Source organism: Ipomoea nil, unplaced genomic scaffold, assembly GCF_001879475.1.
Source record: "Ipomoea nil cultivar Tokyo-kokei standard unplaced genomic scaffold, Asagao_1.1 scaffold3069, whole genome shotgun sequence".
Classification (NCBI taxonomy): domain Eukaryota; kingdom Viridiplantae; phylum Streptophyta; class Magnoliopsida; order Solanales; family Convolvulaceae; genus Ipomoea; species Ipomoea nil.
Genome location: NW_017619497.1, coordinates 7,700,839 through 7,716,480, shown reverse-complemented (window position 1 = coordinate 7,716,480; position 15,642 = coordinate 7,700,839). Strand labels below are relative to the sequence as shown.

The 15,642-nt window shown below is 35.2% G+C and overlaps 2 protein-coding genes and 1 non-coding gene across 3 annotated transcripts; 2 read left to right on the top strand and 1 right to left on the bottom strand.

The window, feature by feature from the left end:
* Positions 1-4,280: 4,280 nt before the first annotated feature.
* On the bottom strand, positions 4,281-5,472 carry LOC109165362 (F-box protein At1g61340-like). Its single transcript, XM_019314085.1, has 3 exons — positions 4,981-5,472; positions 4,805-4,879; positions 4,281-4,713 (listed from the first exon to the last, which is right to left on the bottom strand). Exons 1-3 carry the CDS (start codon positions 5,167-5,169, stop codon positions 4,516-4,518), a joined length of 462 nt encoding a protein of 153 aa, XP_019169630.1. The 5' UTR covers positions 5,170-5,472; the 3' UTR covers positions 4,281-4,515.
* Positions 5,473-8,621: 3,149 nt separating this feature from the next.
* On the top strand, positions 8,622-8,693 carry TRNAG-UCC. Its single transcript has one exon. It is a non-coding gene; the product is annotated as a tRNA-Gly (tRNA).
* Positions 8,694-14,021: 5,328 nt separating this feature from the next.
* On the top strand, positions 14,022-15,348 carry LOC109165363. The gene is made up of 3 exons (XM_019314087.1): positions 14,022-14,356; positions 14,527-14,674; positions 15,067-15,348. The coding sequence occupies exons 1-3, from the start codon at positions 14,182-14,184 to the stop codon at positions 15,149-15,151; spliced, it is 408 nt and encodes a 135-aa protein (XP_019169632.1). The 5' UTR covers positions 14,022-14,181; the 3' UTR covers positions 15,152-15,348.
* Positions 15,349-15,642: the final 294 nt, after the last annotated feature.

The following is a 15,642-nucleotide window of genomic DNA, read 5'->3' as shown; positions in this document are numbered from 1 at the left end:
CTTGATAAATGTTGACATCTTTTTATTTTATTTTTATTTAAAAAAATTATACAATCACAACAACTTTGATTCACGAAATGAATTTTGATGGAATTAGTAATACTAATAAAATATGTAAGGAACAGAATATGCATTACAACAAAAATGCGTATAGATAATACTACAAAGAAAATAGTTTTTAACAAAAGAGTTGAAGACAACAGTTTTGTCTAAAATTGTTGTCTTTGGCGCAACACTTTTGTCAAAACAACGGGTTTTACCTAACCGCTGTTATAAGTGTGTTATCTTTGTGCATTTTGTAAGAAAAAAACACCACAACGACAACAATTTTTTAAAGACAACGATTTTATTTAACTGTTGTCATTGGTGTGTTGTCATATATATATATATATATATATATATATATATATATATATATATATATATATATATATGACCTATGCTTAGGTGAGGACATGAGGACTAATTTAAAACATTGATCTAGTAAATATAATGATTGAAAATAAACAAAACTTTGTAATATTTATGAAAATGATCCTGCTCATTTTAAAATTTATATTATTTATAAAACTAATTCGAATTTAATTAGAAAACATATATAGCGAGTGTGATTGTACGTATTAGTCATTCGCTTACCATCTGCCAAATTATTACATTTAAAAAGTTTATTTTTGTTGTTATATCTATATTAATTTATGTTTTTATACTCAATTAATGGAAATTATTTTATTTTTGGTGGAGATAAATGTTCATTTTCTACAATAATATAAATTCACATGTTTGTATTTTTAGTATGTATGGATGTTTGGCTTAGAGAGTGTTAAATTAGTGGCCAAGTGGGTAGAACATAATTTTTGTATTTAAAAATCATGAGTTTGATTATTATTAACATCTCTTCGATCGAATTCTGTCATGAAAGATTTTTTTCTTTTATGTGATTTGTAGACTATTATATAAGAACGAGATTATTTAGTATACACTTTTGAGTAATGGATGCGATTTCTCTTGTGATTAAAAAAAATATAGATATATTGTGTATGGAAATCGCTACTAGTTTGGCTTATAGCGACATTTTCCACTTTGATCCACTGGCCATCTTTTTCCTTGCCTTTTCATCACATCAACATTTCTGTCCATTTTTCCTATAATGATATTCCCATGTCTTCTTATATGTAGTTCCACCTTAAATTCATTCCCATGTTGCCCACTTTGTGTATCCTGTCAATTAGTAATAATTGTTAGATATTATTTGTTCATTATAATTCCTACCCTTACACTTTACTATATATATATATATATATATATATATATATATATATATATATATATATATATTAGATATCATATTATAACCACCTCATAGTCCATGAGAACCAATTTGGTACATTAATGATTAATTGCGGGAATAATTAAAAACATGCTTGCCATTTGGCCATGTTTAATAAATGGAGGATCCGTCAAATTTTTGACAGATCCACCATCTTTAGCATTTTGACCATGGTCAAAATGCCAATTACCTTGTTTAGTTAACCAGTAGTTTGGAACAGCGGTCTGCTCAAAGCAACGTTTAGGAATGGCGTTTTGGGGAAATTAAAGAAAAACCCCCTAGATTGGCTGGCTAGGCGAGGAGCCAAACTCCTCAAGCCTGACAATTCGAATTCCGAAAATTACAACTCAATATTTGAGACTTGAGGTGGGAAAAGCCGAAGAATAAGAGGAGTTGTAATTAAGTCTTATGTTACACACAACACACTCTTAATACTGGACACAATGATCAGGTAAGGGCTCCAATGCTACAACAGCTAACAATGACTGTATGTGTGGCACATTAGATCACATCTAATTAATACTATCTAGTCCACATGTCTGATAGGCTTGGACGTATAGTACTATCAGGCCGGCCGGTTTGGGTCATACATTTCTCAAACCAAATCTACCAATATTATTGAGTTAAACATGTTAGATCAAATCGTTACTCGATATTACATCAATGGTCCAATAATCAAATTAATTATTGAGAACTAAACTAGAAAAAAAAATGGTTATAATAAAATGATGGAAGTGGAAAACACCAGGCGAGGTACATATAATAATGAGATGAAGGGACACGGCATTGAGAGGGTGGCATGAACATGAACTTAACATGCGGTGTGCAGAAAGAGGAAAGGTGTCCCCAGGGAAAACAACAGCTTAGCTTATTGAAAACCCAACCCATAATTAATCACCATGGACATCATCCAACTAGCTACTAGAAGAAGAAGAAAAAAAGGTAGCAGACACGTATGTGCATTGGTTTTTTACAAAGAGAAAAGGTCGGAAGTGGTGGTGACCCCTCTTGTTTGCCGCCACTGGTCTACCACGTACTCTTTCTTTGCCAGGCCGGCCATGCATGTAGGTATAGGTACACACTTTCAAGAAAATGATGTCCTCTGCTCACAGGATAGATGCACTGTATTTCATCATTCATCCATTTCTACTTAATTAATCCCCAAAAAATTGAAATATTTGTGCGCCTAATGGCCAGGTTAGAAACATATATACAGTACGTACCATATCTTCATTGGAGATAGCGTGTCCAGCTTTTTCTTCTTTTGGAAATGGAAGCCGGTGGGGGAGGGGAATGGGTTTAAGGCAAATTATTGCATAGACCATGGTCTACACAGTGTTATGTGAACCTAAATTATAACAAAAAGTACATTTTTAATATACTAAATGTATATTATTTTTGTACAGTATGTACATTATACAATATAATGTATACTCAATATAAAAATAATGTACATCCCCTGAATACAATATAAATTATTTTTGTACTGAATATATATTATGTTATCGTATACAAAATATGATTCATGCAACTTGTGTGGATCATGGTCCACACAATAATGATTGTGAATTTTGACCATTTAAAAAAAAAATTGATGCTTCGGAGGCCAACAAGTTGGTCCACACAAAAATTTGATGAGGTAAATAGCAAGATATATTTTAAACTGATTTATAAATTTTTAAAATTTATACACTAGTGTTTATAATGAGGGTAAATTCATACATATTTTTGTAGCGTTTAGTTACTACCAAAAACTAATTATGATTGGTTGATCAGTTACTCTTTCTATAAGCAATTTTGACCATTTACTTATTTAGAGTATTAATTAATGTGAATTAACCACATGAGTCTTTTGGAGCTCACAATGTCCCTAGACAAGGGCTATGGACTATTTCTCTTGAAATGGAGGGGCCAACAATGCCACTAGACAAGGGCTATGGACCAATTCTTCCAAGGTGAGCGAATTAACAAGAGTCTTCAAGGACCCACAATGTGCCTAGACAAGGGCTATGGACCATTACTTCTAGAGAGGCAATGATGCCCCTAGATAAGGACTATGGATTACCTTTTTCAATATGAGTCAGGTTAAGTTAACAAGATTTTATAAAGGCTAATATTCTAGTTAGTGTAATCTTTTTAAAGTGATCGAATTAAGTGAAACTAATAAGATCTTCCAAGATAAATTAGGTTGAACCCAACATGAGTGGGCCATACCCAATTACTCCATCACTAATTCAAGTAATCCCAAAATTGTAACAAGTATGATTGCCCTTGTTATTGGTTAACAATATGGAAATATGCACGTGTGAAAAGTTTGAGGTTTGGCCCCCATGGTAGATGGACATATAGGTGGTGGAATGGGTGTTGGTTAGCTGATTGTGGCAGACAAATTAAAAGATTTCATCATCAATTCAACCTAAACTACAACCATCTACCCCCATACATGGTTTACCTAAATTAAAGTTGATACCATATATGTTTGAAATTAATGCGGGCAAAACATTCAAAAGCAAACCAAAGACCAAACCTTTTAAGTTGTGGGTAGGGAAAAGCTTGTCACAGATTCACATGGCTTTGGCCCCTTCTCTGTCCCATCCTAAAAGTTCTTAGTGTATAACAACATGGTACTTTGTCACACTAAGCAAAGTTGCCCTATATGTGAGACAATTCAACTCAAAAAATCCGCCTATTAGCACTGTAAAAACTAAAAAACTTCCGTTCTAAGTATGGGTATTTCAGTATTTTCTTGAAATGAACACTGCCAAGTATTTCGGTATCAAATATTTTAATATTTTATTAAAATAAGCAAGCATCTCAGTATTTACTTGACATGAAACGATTTATGGCAAGTATTTGTGTTTTCTTGGAATGAAATTGTTTCTTTCAAGTATGTTTTCTTGAAATGGACAAGTATCTCAGTATTTTCTTGAAATGGAACGGTTTCGATATGTGGTGAATGAAAAAAGAAATGCATTTTTATTTCATTGCCTCAAAAAATTTGCTATACATGAAAATGGAAGAGCCAATGCAGCCCAGAATGGCTAATAAATCAAATCATTTTTCTTACAGACAACCCAGTCTTCAACAAGAATGTTGAAGAAGAAGGGCCTCTGGAAATTTCTGTGACATTTACAAGTGGAAGTTTGGCAAAACAACCTTTGTCCAAAACAGCAATTCTCACAGCACTTTCATTGAAACAGGGCTACGGCAATCCCAGACAACTTCTTATGGCTTAACCTTAGCTTTGGAACTCTTGTCTGTCTTGGAGCATTTGGTGCTTCAACTTCATTGTAATCCATAGAATCCTCGAAACCAATAAGGTTTTGAGAATCCATGGTTTTTCTGGGTGTACTATACTCAAAATGCAACTTCTTAGCGATCATTGTCTGGTGCATAACAAAAACAAGAACCATATCAGTGCCAATGCAACAATCAATCAATCAAAATTCTTAATTTCCCAGAATTGATGAGGCTTACCACTTCTCGAATGGTCTTGGAGACATGAAACAGCCTGCTCAAATCATCATGATCAACCCCAAAAATTATCCTAATCTGCAGATTACATAAGAAACTAAACAAATTAAAAGAAAACTCTTCTTCTTCTTCATATTCATATTCATATAGATAAGATGCAAATTGAGTTCTAAACTTACCAGAACATCTTGAGGCAAGGATTCCAGAGGAGACTTGTCAGAACTGGGAAACGAAACCTCCCTGCAATGCTTCTTTGTTTCTGTGCCGGAAATGAAATCATCAATCTGTAAAGCACTTGACAGAACCACCCTTTTCCTCCCAAAAGAATGGCTCCTCACTATCCCTTCATCCTTTTTCCCCAAAGTCATTATCTCCGCCTTCCCGGAAAAACCCAAATTCCAAGATCTGATCTTTACCCCAATCCAATCAAACCCAGACACCCAAATCAATCAACAACACAACCTCCGATTTATACCTAGATTCCAAAGCTTAACTCTTGGCAGCAGTTAATTTAGATGGATGAAACGGTTTTTCCAAAAAAGGAAACCACTAACTGCCTCCAAACTATCTCTTCTTCTTCTCCACAAAGTCTTGAAAAACTTTTCGAATTCAGAAACTTTATCTGTATCCTGTTTGGGAATTTTTGACTACTGGATGCGGTTACTGCAGATAAAATTTTAACATTTATCAGAATCCAAAACTCGGGTTTAAATACCCGGCCACTCCGCAGCGAATACGAGGGGGGAAACTAGCCGTTGAAGAGAAATATGGCGACGCGTAGGTTTCAGATGGTGCGGTTTGACTTAAAAAATGAGTCCAAAAAGACGGCTGTTTTAAGCAGGTTTGACGCGGTCGTTTCTGGGGCGGCTAACGCGGCAACCGACCTGTAAATTTTAGGGTTTCTATCATGATGATGGAGGATAGCTGCGTCATTGCGGTGGATTGGCCGTTTGGGAGTCAATTATGGGTGAAATCTAGATGTCAGTTTTTCGTTTGGGAGCTAATTATGGGTGAAATCTAGGACTGCATTCCAATAATTTTTTAATGTTTGATATCAGTTTTCGTTAAAATCGAGGCGGTCTTATTGTTTCTCGATCGTACGACGGGCGTGGCTCGTGGGGCGTAGAACCTTCTATACTCTTAACTATGAAATGCAATGCAATGCAAGACCTATTGACTTTGAATCTAGAGCAGAGGATAGGTTGGTTGGTTGACTGACAACAAGATAATACTCCATTTTTTGTTAATACTCTATTATCATTGCAAAAATTCAACTTAAGCACCGATTGACGCTGGCTGAACACCTAACGTATCACTATAATTGATGGTCTAGATGGTCAGTCAACTAGGCTTCCTAAACGTCGCTAGGCCGCTTAATATTAATTATTAAAGTCATGATTAAAAAAATCGTTAGGCACTCTTCGGACACTCGGGGCACCTAAACGGGGATTAATCGGCGCCTAGATGCCCGTGTATTATTTATTTTATTTTATTTTTAAAAATTTATTTAAAATTTTTTAATTTTTTAAGACTTGATAATTATAAATTATTTAATATTTTAATAGTCAATACTAAAATATTAAATATTAACTTAAAAACATATAGAGTTTGAACAATTTAGGGTTATTTCGCTCAAAAATGATGTCATTTTGACTGAAATAACCCATTTAAAAAAGAAGAGAACCATAGCTAATCGGCCGACTAGCTAGGCGACCTAATTGGTACTTAGACGGCCTAGTCGGTGCCTAAGAGGTCAACGCCTATGTGGCATAGGCGGTGCTTATGCGGCCTAGTCAGCCCCCTAACTAGCTAGCCGCCTAGACCACCGATTATGGTGAAACGCTAGGCGCTCGGCCAGCGTCTAGCGCCGATTAATCGGTACCTAAGCGGGTCTTTTGCAACACTATTTAAAGTAAGCGTCCTCGAACGCCCTTTTCAATCATGATTACAATGTATAGTAGTATTTATTTATAACTACTTTCTCTACCTACTAAATCACAAATAGTCAATATTACTCCACTAATAGTCAATATCACCCCACTAGGACTCAAACTCATGATTTATTTAAAAAAAGTCATTTTATGTTATTAGACCACAAGTTCATTGACAAGATAATACTCCACTAAATTGCCATGATTTTACAAGTTGTAGCAATTTGTGTTATGGGTTTTTGGGAATGTTTGGCAACTCTTTTACTATTCACGCATGTTATTTAATGTTTACTGGCACATATTTTTGATAGATTTGAAAATTCTGAATAATCTCAAATATATAGCACGTATGTATTTTTAGAAAGTATATTTGGATTTTTAAGTTTGAACTGTTCTGTTGGATTCTTAAATATTTGTTGGCTTGACCTCATTGACTTACTCTGCTAGTACCCAATATTTCATTGATCAATTCTTTTTTAGCATTTTTCACCTTGAACAACAACACTCTGGTTATTTGAAGTTCCAATTTCATATTAATAGATTTATTCCTCAATAAACAAGACAATCTTAGGTAAGACCATCTTCGTCCACGTCAATCGATAAAATTTTGAGCTAGTGTTCGACACCATTGATCCGATCAAATCGGAATTCTAAGATGCAATTTTTTATATTTTAGAAAGAATGATTTGAACAATCTTTTCACATTTTAGACAAATCATACTATGTTTATGACGAGTTATGTTATGGTTATAATATAGATTGTTAAGAATTTAGTTTCCATGTATAACCAAAGGTACCCAATATATGTCACTGAGAAACCAAATAAGAACTCCAGGCCAACAAAAAACATGCAAAGCAAACAACAGTGGATGGTAGGTAGATAAAGTGTAACATCAAACAGGAATGGATTTAAGCACAGAATTGCCTTGCAGGATAATGGGAACCGTACAAAGTAAAGGACAACATAAAAAATCCTACTTGGTTAAGGACTCTACCCCCCACCCCCACCCCTTCTCCTCTGCAGTCTGCTCTCTCTCTCTCTCTCTCTGTATATGTGTGTGTGTATATAGTAGTCTTGAACATTATACAGCTATCTTTTCCAGTCTTCCAAAAAGGAAAGATAAGAAGCATTATATTTATCATCACTAAAGAAGGCATCAAGAGAATAATTGTTGACCAGATTATTATTAGATTAAGAGACATTGATTCCCTCTGGATGAGATAATGATGTGCCATAACAAAACTTCATCAAGACCAGAAGTTGAGGCATGATTCTGAGATTGTCTGCTCCTTTCTCTCCCAACTGCTTTATATAATTCCTCCAATTGACTGGTCCTTTGAATAAATCACTGAGATCAGATCAGAAAGAATGCAAGCAACATTTACTGGACAAAACAACACAAAGAACACACTGTTAAAAGATGGAAATTTGTCCCACATCGGAAACCTATTAAGCCGGATACCCCAATATAAGTTGTTGAAGGAGATGAATAATCACGACCTTACTTGAACAGGATCTGTTCTATAGGCTCGTACCTCTGTATCCTTGAGTTCTAAGGAGACAGGAAACTAAGCCTGGTGGATGAACTATGGCCAAGAGACTAGAGCGTGATTAACAGCTCCAGACCTTCATTGGGCTGAGCCGTAGAGGATTGTTCTCAGCCATGGGTTCATGGTTGGGATGGTCTCTTGGCTGTCTGACAGGCTTCCAACCTTTTTCCTTTTTTTTGCTGTTTGTGTATCAAAGCTACCATGGGAATGGACATTCTGATATTTGATTATCAGATCCTCAGGCTCGCAGAGCTGCAGTAAGAAATTTGTAGTTTGTAGCCCTTTCACACCTTTTATCAAAGATTTGTAATGCATACTAGCAAATTTAGACCGCAATAGCGTTTGTAGTCCAACGGTTAGGATAATTGCCTTCCAAGCAATAGACCCGGGTTCGACTCCCGGCAAACGCAGTTCTCTTGAATCATTTTATTCTGCAAGCAATGGATTATGGGTGTTCTAGATCTCCTTATCTAACAAGTGCAAAAAAGTATATGCATTTTCAAATAAGTTTACACCTTTTGATGAAAACATTTTCAAGAAATGCATTCTGATCTGCTGCTATTATTGGGAATTCAGAAAGCTGTCATACATGACCATGGAATCTTGGTCTACAGGTTTAAAAAGAGATTCTCATTAGTGGGTAACAACATTGTTAGCTAGATTCATGCTTTAAAATGGAGCTGCATAATCCCATGGAAATTCCATGTTTCTGTCTATGCAAAGCTTTGACATTATACATTTGCTCATCAACAGGAAGCATTTGTAGTCTAACAGTTAGGATAATTACCTTCCAAGCAATAGACCCTGGAGTACCGTAAATACAAAGATTCATCAACAAGATGAAGACCACTAGTACACAAAGAGCACTTCATGTATTGGCTTCTAAAACAATAGATATGAGTCATTGTTATTGGCTACCAGGAAGCGGAACGGCGAAAACGTATTGAGGACCGTAATGGGAAGAATGCAAACAACATTTACTGGACAAAACAACACTCTGTTAAAAGAGTTTAGGCGAAATTTGTCTCACATCGAAAATGTATAAAGCTGGATACGTGAATATAAGTTGGTGAATGAAACAACATGACACGACCTTACTTGAACAGGATTTGTTCTATAGGCTCGTATCTCTGTATCCTTGAGTTCTAAGGAGACAGGAAACCAAGCTTGGTGGATGAATTTATGGCCAAGAGATTGGAGCGTGATTAACAGCTCTAGTCCTTCATTGGGATGAGCTGTAGAGGATCGTTCTCAGCCATGGGTTCATGGTTGGGGTGGTCTCTTGGCTGTCTGACAAGCTTCCAGTCTATTTCTTTTATTGCTGGCTGAATCAAAGCTCGGTGGGAATGGAGATTTTGAGGCTTGCAGTAAGAAATCTGTGGTGCTCCAAGTATTGCGCTGCCTCCAAAACAATAGATATTAGTCCCTCGTTAATTGTGTTTAATTTTTATTTATTTTTTAGTTGTGTTCGACTCTTGACAAATATATCATTAAGTATATTTTTTTTACTCATGTTAGTCGTGTTGAATTCATTAATAGTAGGGTGCTCAACAATCTTAAGTAACCCATTATAAAGTCTGATCTGAGGTAGCCTTGTAAGTTGTAATATTCCTAATTGCACTATTTGAACATGGAATCTTGACTCTCAAAGTCATATTTATATGTGAATTTTATTGTTCATTTTATTTTGTTCAAATGATATTTGTCGAGGTTATGCAATCGTTATGTTGCGTGCCCACCTTGCAAAGTAGACACAGTTTTATATTCATAATTACTTAACTATATGTTTATAATTATAAAGCTATATATTCATAATGTTTTAACTTCATATTCATAATTATTGAACTCTATATTCACAATTACTGAACTATATGTTCATAATTATAAAGTTATATATTCATAATTTTTGAACTTCATATTCACAATTATTGAATCTCTATATTCATAATTACAGAATTATATGTTCATAATTATACTCACAACTTTATGTTCATAATTATAAAACTATATGTTCATAATTTTTTAACTATATATTCATAATTATGAACAGTTTGGTGGACACGGTTTCAGAGCATAATTTGCCGAGGTTATGGTATTGGGTAGCTGAAAGGCCCAATCTCATCCCCAAGATCAATATCTTTTCTCCATATATAATCCAAAGCCCCATCTAGTTAAAAGTTGAAAACCCACATAATCAAAAGCTCACTTAGCCGAAATCTCACCTAGCCCAAAGCCAATGTTGCGGCAAATTATATTATGCACCGCGGTGCATAATCGATTATGCACCGCGCGTCTTTTTTTTAAATGAAAATAAACAGTGTTTGTTTCCGCCGTTTCGCACTCTTTTACAAAAAGTAACTCTGTTATTCAGTGTCATTTTGTATACACTGCAGTTTCAGTTCAACACAACTACAGTTTCATTTCGATATAACTATAGTTTCATTCGATATTTATAGACTCAAATATGTGAAAATGTTATTTAATTTTATTTTATATACACTATAGTTTCATTAAAACACAACTACATGATCATTTTGATATAATTACAGCTTCATTGTACAATATACACTCAAATATGTGAAATGTTATTCAGTTTCATTTTATATACACTGCAGTTTCATTTCACTATAACTACAGTATCATTTTGATATAACTGCAGTGTCAGTTTAGATATACTATAGTGTCAGTTGGTGTTTAATACACCAAACAAGCGGACTCCGTTAACTCTAACGGCGGGCCGTTTCTTTACTTAAAGAAACGGCGCCGTTTTTGACCGCGGTGCATGTGCACCGCGGTCTATAATATAACGACTGCAATGTTGCAAGGTCCAAATCCCCTGAAATCCCAATTGTTATACTATAGATTATGATTCATATTGCATTGTGAATTATTGTTCAAAAATTATGTTTTGCAGTTAATAGTAAACAAACTGAAAGCAGTAAAACACATAATATAATAATTATATACATATAAATTGTTAATTGTAGGTACATAATAGGTTAACTGCAAATACATAAGATGTTGGGTAACAGTTTATGTACATGTAGTTATCATGTTATGTGTCTATAATTACTATTGATGTACCTTCAATGTATTTACATGTATAGAAACGATTAATTGCATATATATATAATGTATTAATGTGTCAATTACACATATAGAATCTGAAGTAGATCATGGTCTATGGTATAATTTGCCTTGAAACCCTACTTGCCATGCAAGAAGATAAGGTTAGGCACTTAGGCAGATGGATCACACCAAACATGAAACTCTCATAAACTAGGGGTAAAAGACAAATATTTTCTTTGTAAATAAATATGGACCCCACATACAAAACGTCACAACATACACATACACTATGACCTTTAGCACTAATTTAAGCAAAACAACTATAGTTAGTGCTATTTTTACCATTCTATTATTTCTCAATTATCTGTTGCTCTTGAATCTTTGGATTTAATATCTTCCCACAACATTGATAGTGTGTTTGGTTCATGAGTTTACACACTAAAAATGATAATCAAAATTATAATTAGTATTTGATTAACAACTTTTTAAAGCACAATTATGTGATTTGATTATAACTTCAATTAAAAACTTCATTCCCTAATTTAAAAAAAAAAAAAAAAAAAGGTTTCATTTCATCTTATTATTAATATGATTTTTTAAGTTTGGATCAATGCTTTTAGATTTTTTTTTGTTTTTTGTTTTTTTTTGTTTATACTAGTGTTTTGGATGTCATTATATATTAGGATAAATTATTTTTATTTTTATTTTTGTATTTTTAAAATCTTAATTCCATTATAGGGTCATACATAACCAAACATCAATATTGGTAATAATTTCAATTTCACCTACCCTCAAACATGCAAAACACTTTCACTAAAATTCATATTATTACCAAGTATTTGATTTCATTCCGATTCCGATTCTCATGTGCGAACCAAACATAGCACGAGTCTCTTTGTTCCATACTAAAAACATACTTATGCTATTAAATTTCAAGAATAACTTTACCATGTCACAAGTGGTATAATATAATGTATTTGCTGAAACTGAAACCAAAGCTAGTTGATAATGTGTAAATTATTACTCATGGAACTTTTAGGATCAATTTGAAGTTAGATGAAGAGTTTAGGGACCCAAGGACAAATCCCTCTCTGTCTCTTTAGACGAGAAAGACCTCCAGTACTCACCTGCACTTTTTTAAATTTTTGCTTGATTTTCTTTGGGTTTGCTGCTTCTGATTTTATCTTTGTTAATTTCGAATTGTTCTTTTTTCTCGCTTTGTCTGCATTAATTGCAGGGAATTGTGATCGGGTTTCAAAAGAGGAGAAGCAATTGCGGGAAGCCGAACGGCAAAAACATATTGAGGACCGTAATGGGAAGAATGCAAACAAATGAAACAACACACTGTTAAAAATGTTTAGCGGAGATTTTTCCCACATCGGAAACCTATGAAGCTGGATACGTGAATATAAGTTGGTGAATGAAACAACATGACACGACCTTATTTGAACAGCATCTGTTCTATAGGCTTGTACTTCTGTATCCTTGAGTTCTAAGGAGACAGGAAACTAAGCATGGTGGATGAAGTATATATGGCCAAGAGACTAGAGCGTGATTAACAGCTCCAGACCTTCACTGGGCTGAGCCGTAGAGGATCGTTCTTAGCCATGGGTTCATGGTTGGGATGGTCTCTTGGCTGTCTGACAAGCTTCCATTCTTTTTTCTTTTTGCTGTTTGTATCAAAGCTCGGTGGGAATGGAGGTTTCTGAAATTAGATTATCAGATCGACAGATCCTCAGGCTCGCAGTAAGAAAACTGTGGTGCTTTGTGGCCAGCCCTTTCACACCTTTAATCAAACACTTGATCCGCACACGAGGATCCCTTCAACAATGGCGTTTGTAGTCCAACGGTTAGGATAATTGCCTTCCAAGAAATAGACCCGTGTTCGACTCCTGGCAGACGCAGGTATTTCCGTTTTTTTTTTTCCCGGCTCTGTGATATTATGTATTTAATCATTTTATTCTGCAAGTAATGGAATTTTCAATTTTGGCAGCAAACGCAAATGTGGCTCATTATTTACTAAATTAGCTCTCTTTGTCCATCTGCCTCCATCTTCAATAGCCATATAATGCATTCTCCATGGTTTTTGCTGTTATTACTTAATTTGGTAGGGTTTTAGCTTCAGCTCGTTAATGGCTACCATGGAACAAGGCACAGCAGAAGAGGCTGAGCAACGTGTTGGAAGCATGCGAGGTTGGCACATCAAGAAGAGGGCGCGGGCGCTAAAGAACAAATCCCTCTCTGTCTCTGACCTCCAGTACTCACCTGCACCTTTTGTATTTTTGCTTGATTTTCTTTGCGATTTTGCTGCATCTGATTTTACCTTTTTAGTTTTGAATTGATTTTTTATCGCTTTGTCTGCATTAATTGCAGGGAATCTGTGACCGGATTTCATAAGAGGAAGAAGAAGAGGAGAAAAGAAGCGCAGAAGCAATTGCAGGAAGCCTAACGGCCAAAACGAATTAAGGACCGTAATGGGAAGAACGGAAACAACATCACTGGACAAAACACGACAACATTGTCCCACATCGGAAGCCTATGAAGGTGGATACTTGAACATAAGTTGCAAAAGGAAGCAACAGAGCACGACCTTACTTGAACAGGATCTGTTTTATAGGCTCGTACCTCTGTATCCTTGAGTTCTAAGGAGACAGGAAACTAAGTTTGGTGGATGAACTATGGCTAAGAGACTAGAGCGTGATTAACAGCTCCAGACCTTAGTTGGGATGAGCCGTAGAGGATCGTTCTCAGCCATGGGTTCATGGTTGGGATGGTCTCTTGGCTGTCTGACAGGCTTCTAATCTTTTTGCTGTTTGTGTCAAAGCTACCATGGGAATAGACATTCTGATATTAGATGATTACTTGATTAGATCCTCAGGCTCGCAGCAAGAAATCTGTGCTTTGTTGCAACCCTTTGACACCTTTTATCAAACAATGGGTAGGCATCGTAAGAAATCTGTACTTTGTAGCAACCCTTTCACACCTTTTATCAAACACTTGGAAGGTATACGAGAGCTTCAAAAATTGATGGCGTTTGTAGTCCAACGGTTAAGATAATTGCCTTCCAAGCAATGGACCCTAGTTCAACTCCAGGCAGACGCAGGTGCTTCTATCCCTGTTTTCCCAGCTTTCTCAATGCTCTCTTGTCTCTATTGAATCATTTTATTCTGCAAGCTATGCAATTTTCAATTTTGGCAGGAAACACAGCTGCTGACTTAACTGGAGAATTTGCCAGTTCTTTTACTTTGAGCAGTAACATTTCAGTTGTTAGAAGCTCCAATTATAGTATTATGGGTGTTCCAGATCAGATCTCCTTATCTTGGTGGGTTAACCTTCTAATATTCATACTTGCACTGTAATATTGACTCAAGTCATATTTATATGTGAATTTTATTGCTCCTTTTATTTTGTTCAAGTAGTATTTGTTGATTTTCAAAAAAAAAAAAAAAAAAAAAGTGGTATTTGTTGAGGTTATGGTATTGGGTAGCTCAAAGGCCCAATGTCATCCCCAAGGAGGCAGGGATCAAGATCTTTTCTCCATATATAGTCCAAAGCCTCACCTAGTTAAGGAAAACCTAAATAATCAAAAGCCTACCTAATTCGGGTAATCCCAGTTGTAATTACAAGATCACGAGTTCGAATCTTTGTCCATTAGCTTGAGCCGGTCAACTATGAATAACTCAGACTGATTTACTTCCTTGTGGTTATTTACAGGTTAAGGTCACAAGACGGGATTTACCTACATCCAAAAGGATTGTGGAGTTTCCCTCTTCATCCAAAAAAGAACACACACACCTAGTTGGAAGCCCACTTAGCCGAAAGCTCATCTATCTCAAATCCCCTGAACCCCTACTTGCGATACAAGAATATAAGGTCAGGCGGATGGAGCATACAAAACATGAAGCTCTCGTAAGTTAAGGATAAAAGACAAATATTTCCTTTGTAAGTAAATAGGTACCCCATATAGATAGATAAGGAATCGACTTTGATAATATTGAGAACATACACTCTATTTTAGAATTGTAACGTTTTTTTTTTTTTTATGACCTTTAGCCATAAGCAATAAAACTATAGTTATTACCAACTTTACCATTCCATTATTTCTCAATTATCCATTGTTCTTGAATCTTTAGATTTAATTAATCCTTTCCATAACATTTGGTCTCTTTGATCCATATCTAACAATATATATACTTGTGCTATAAAATTTCAAGAATAACTTTACCATGTCACAAATGGTATAATGTATTTGCTCAAAGTGAAACCAAACCTAGTTGATAATATGTAAAT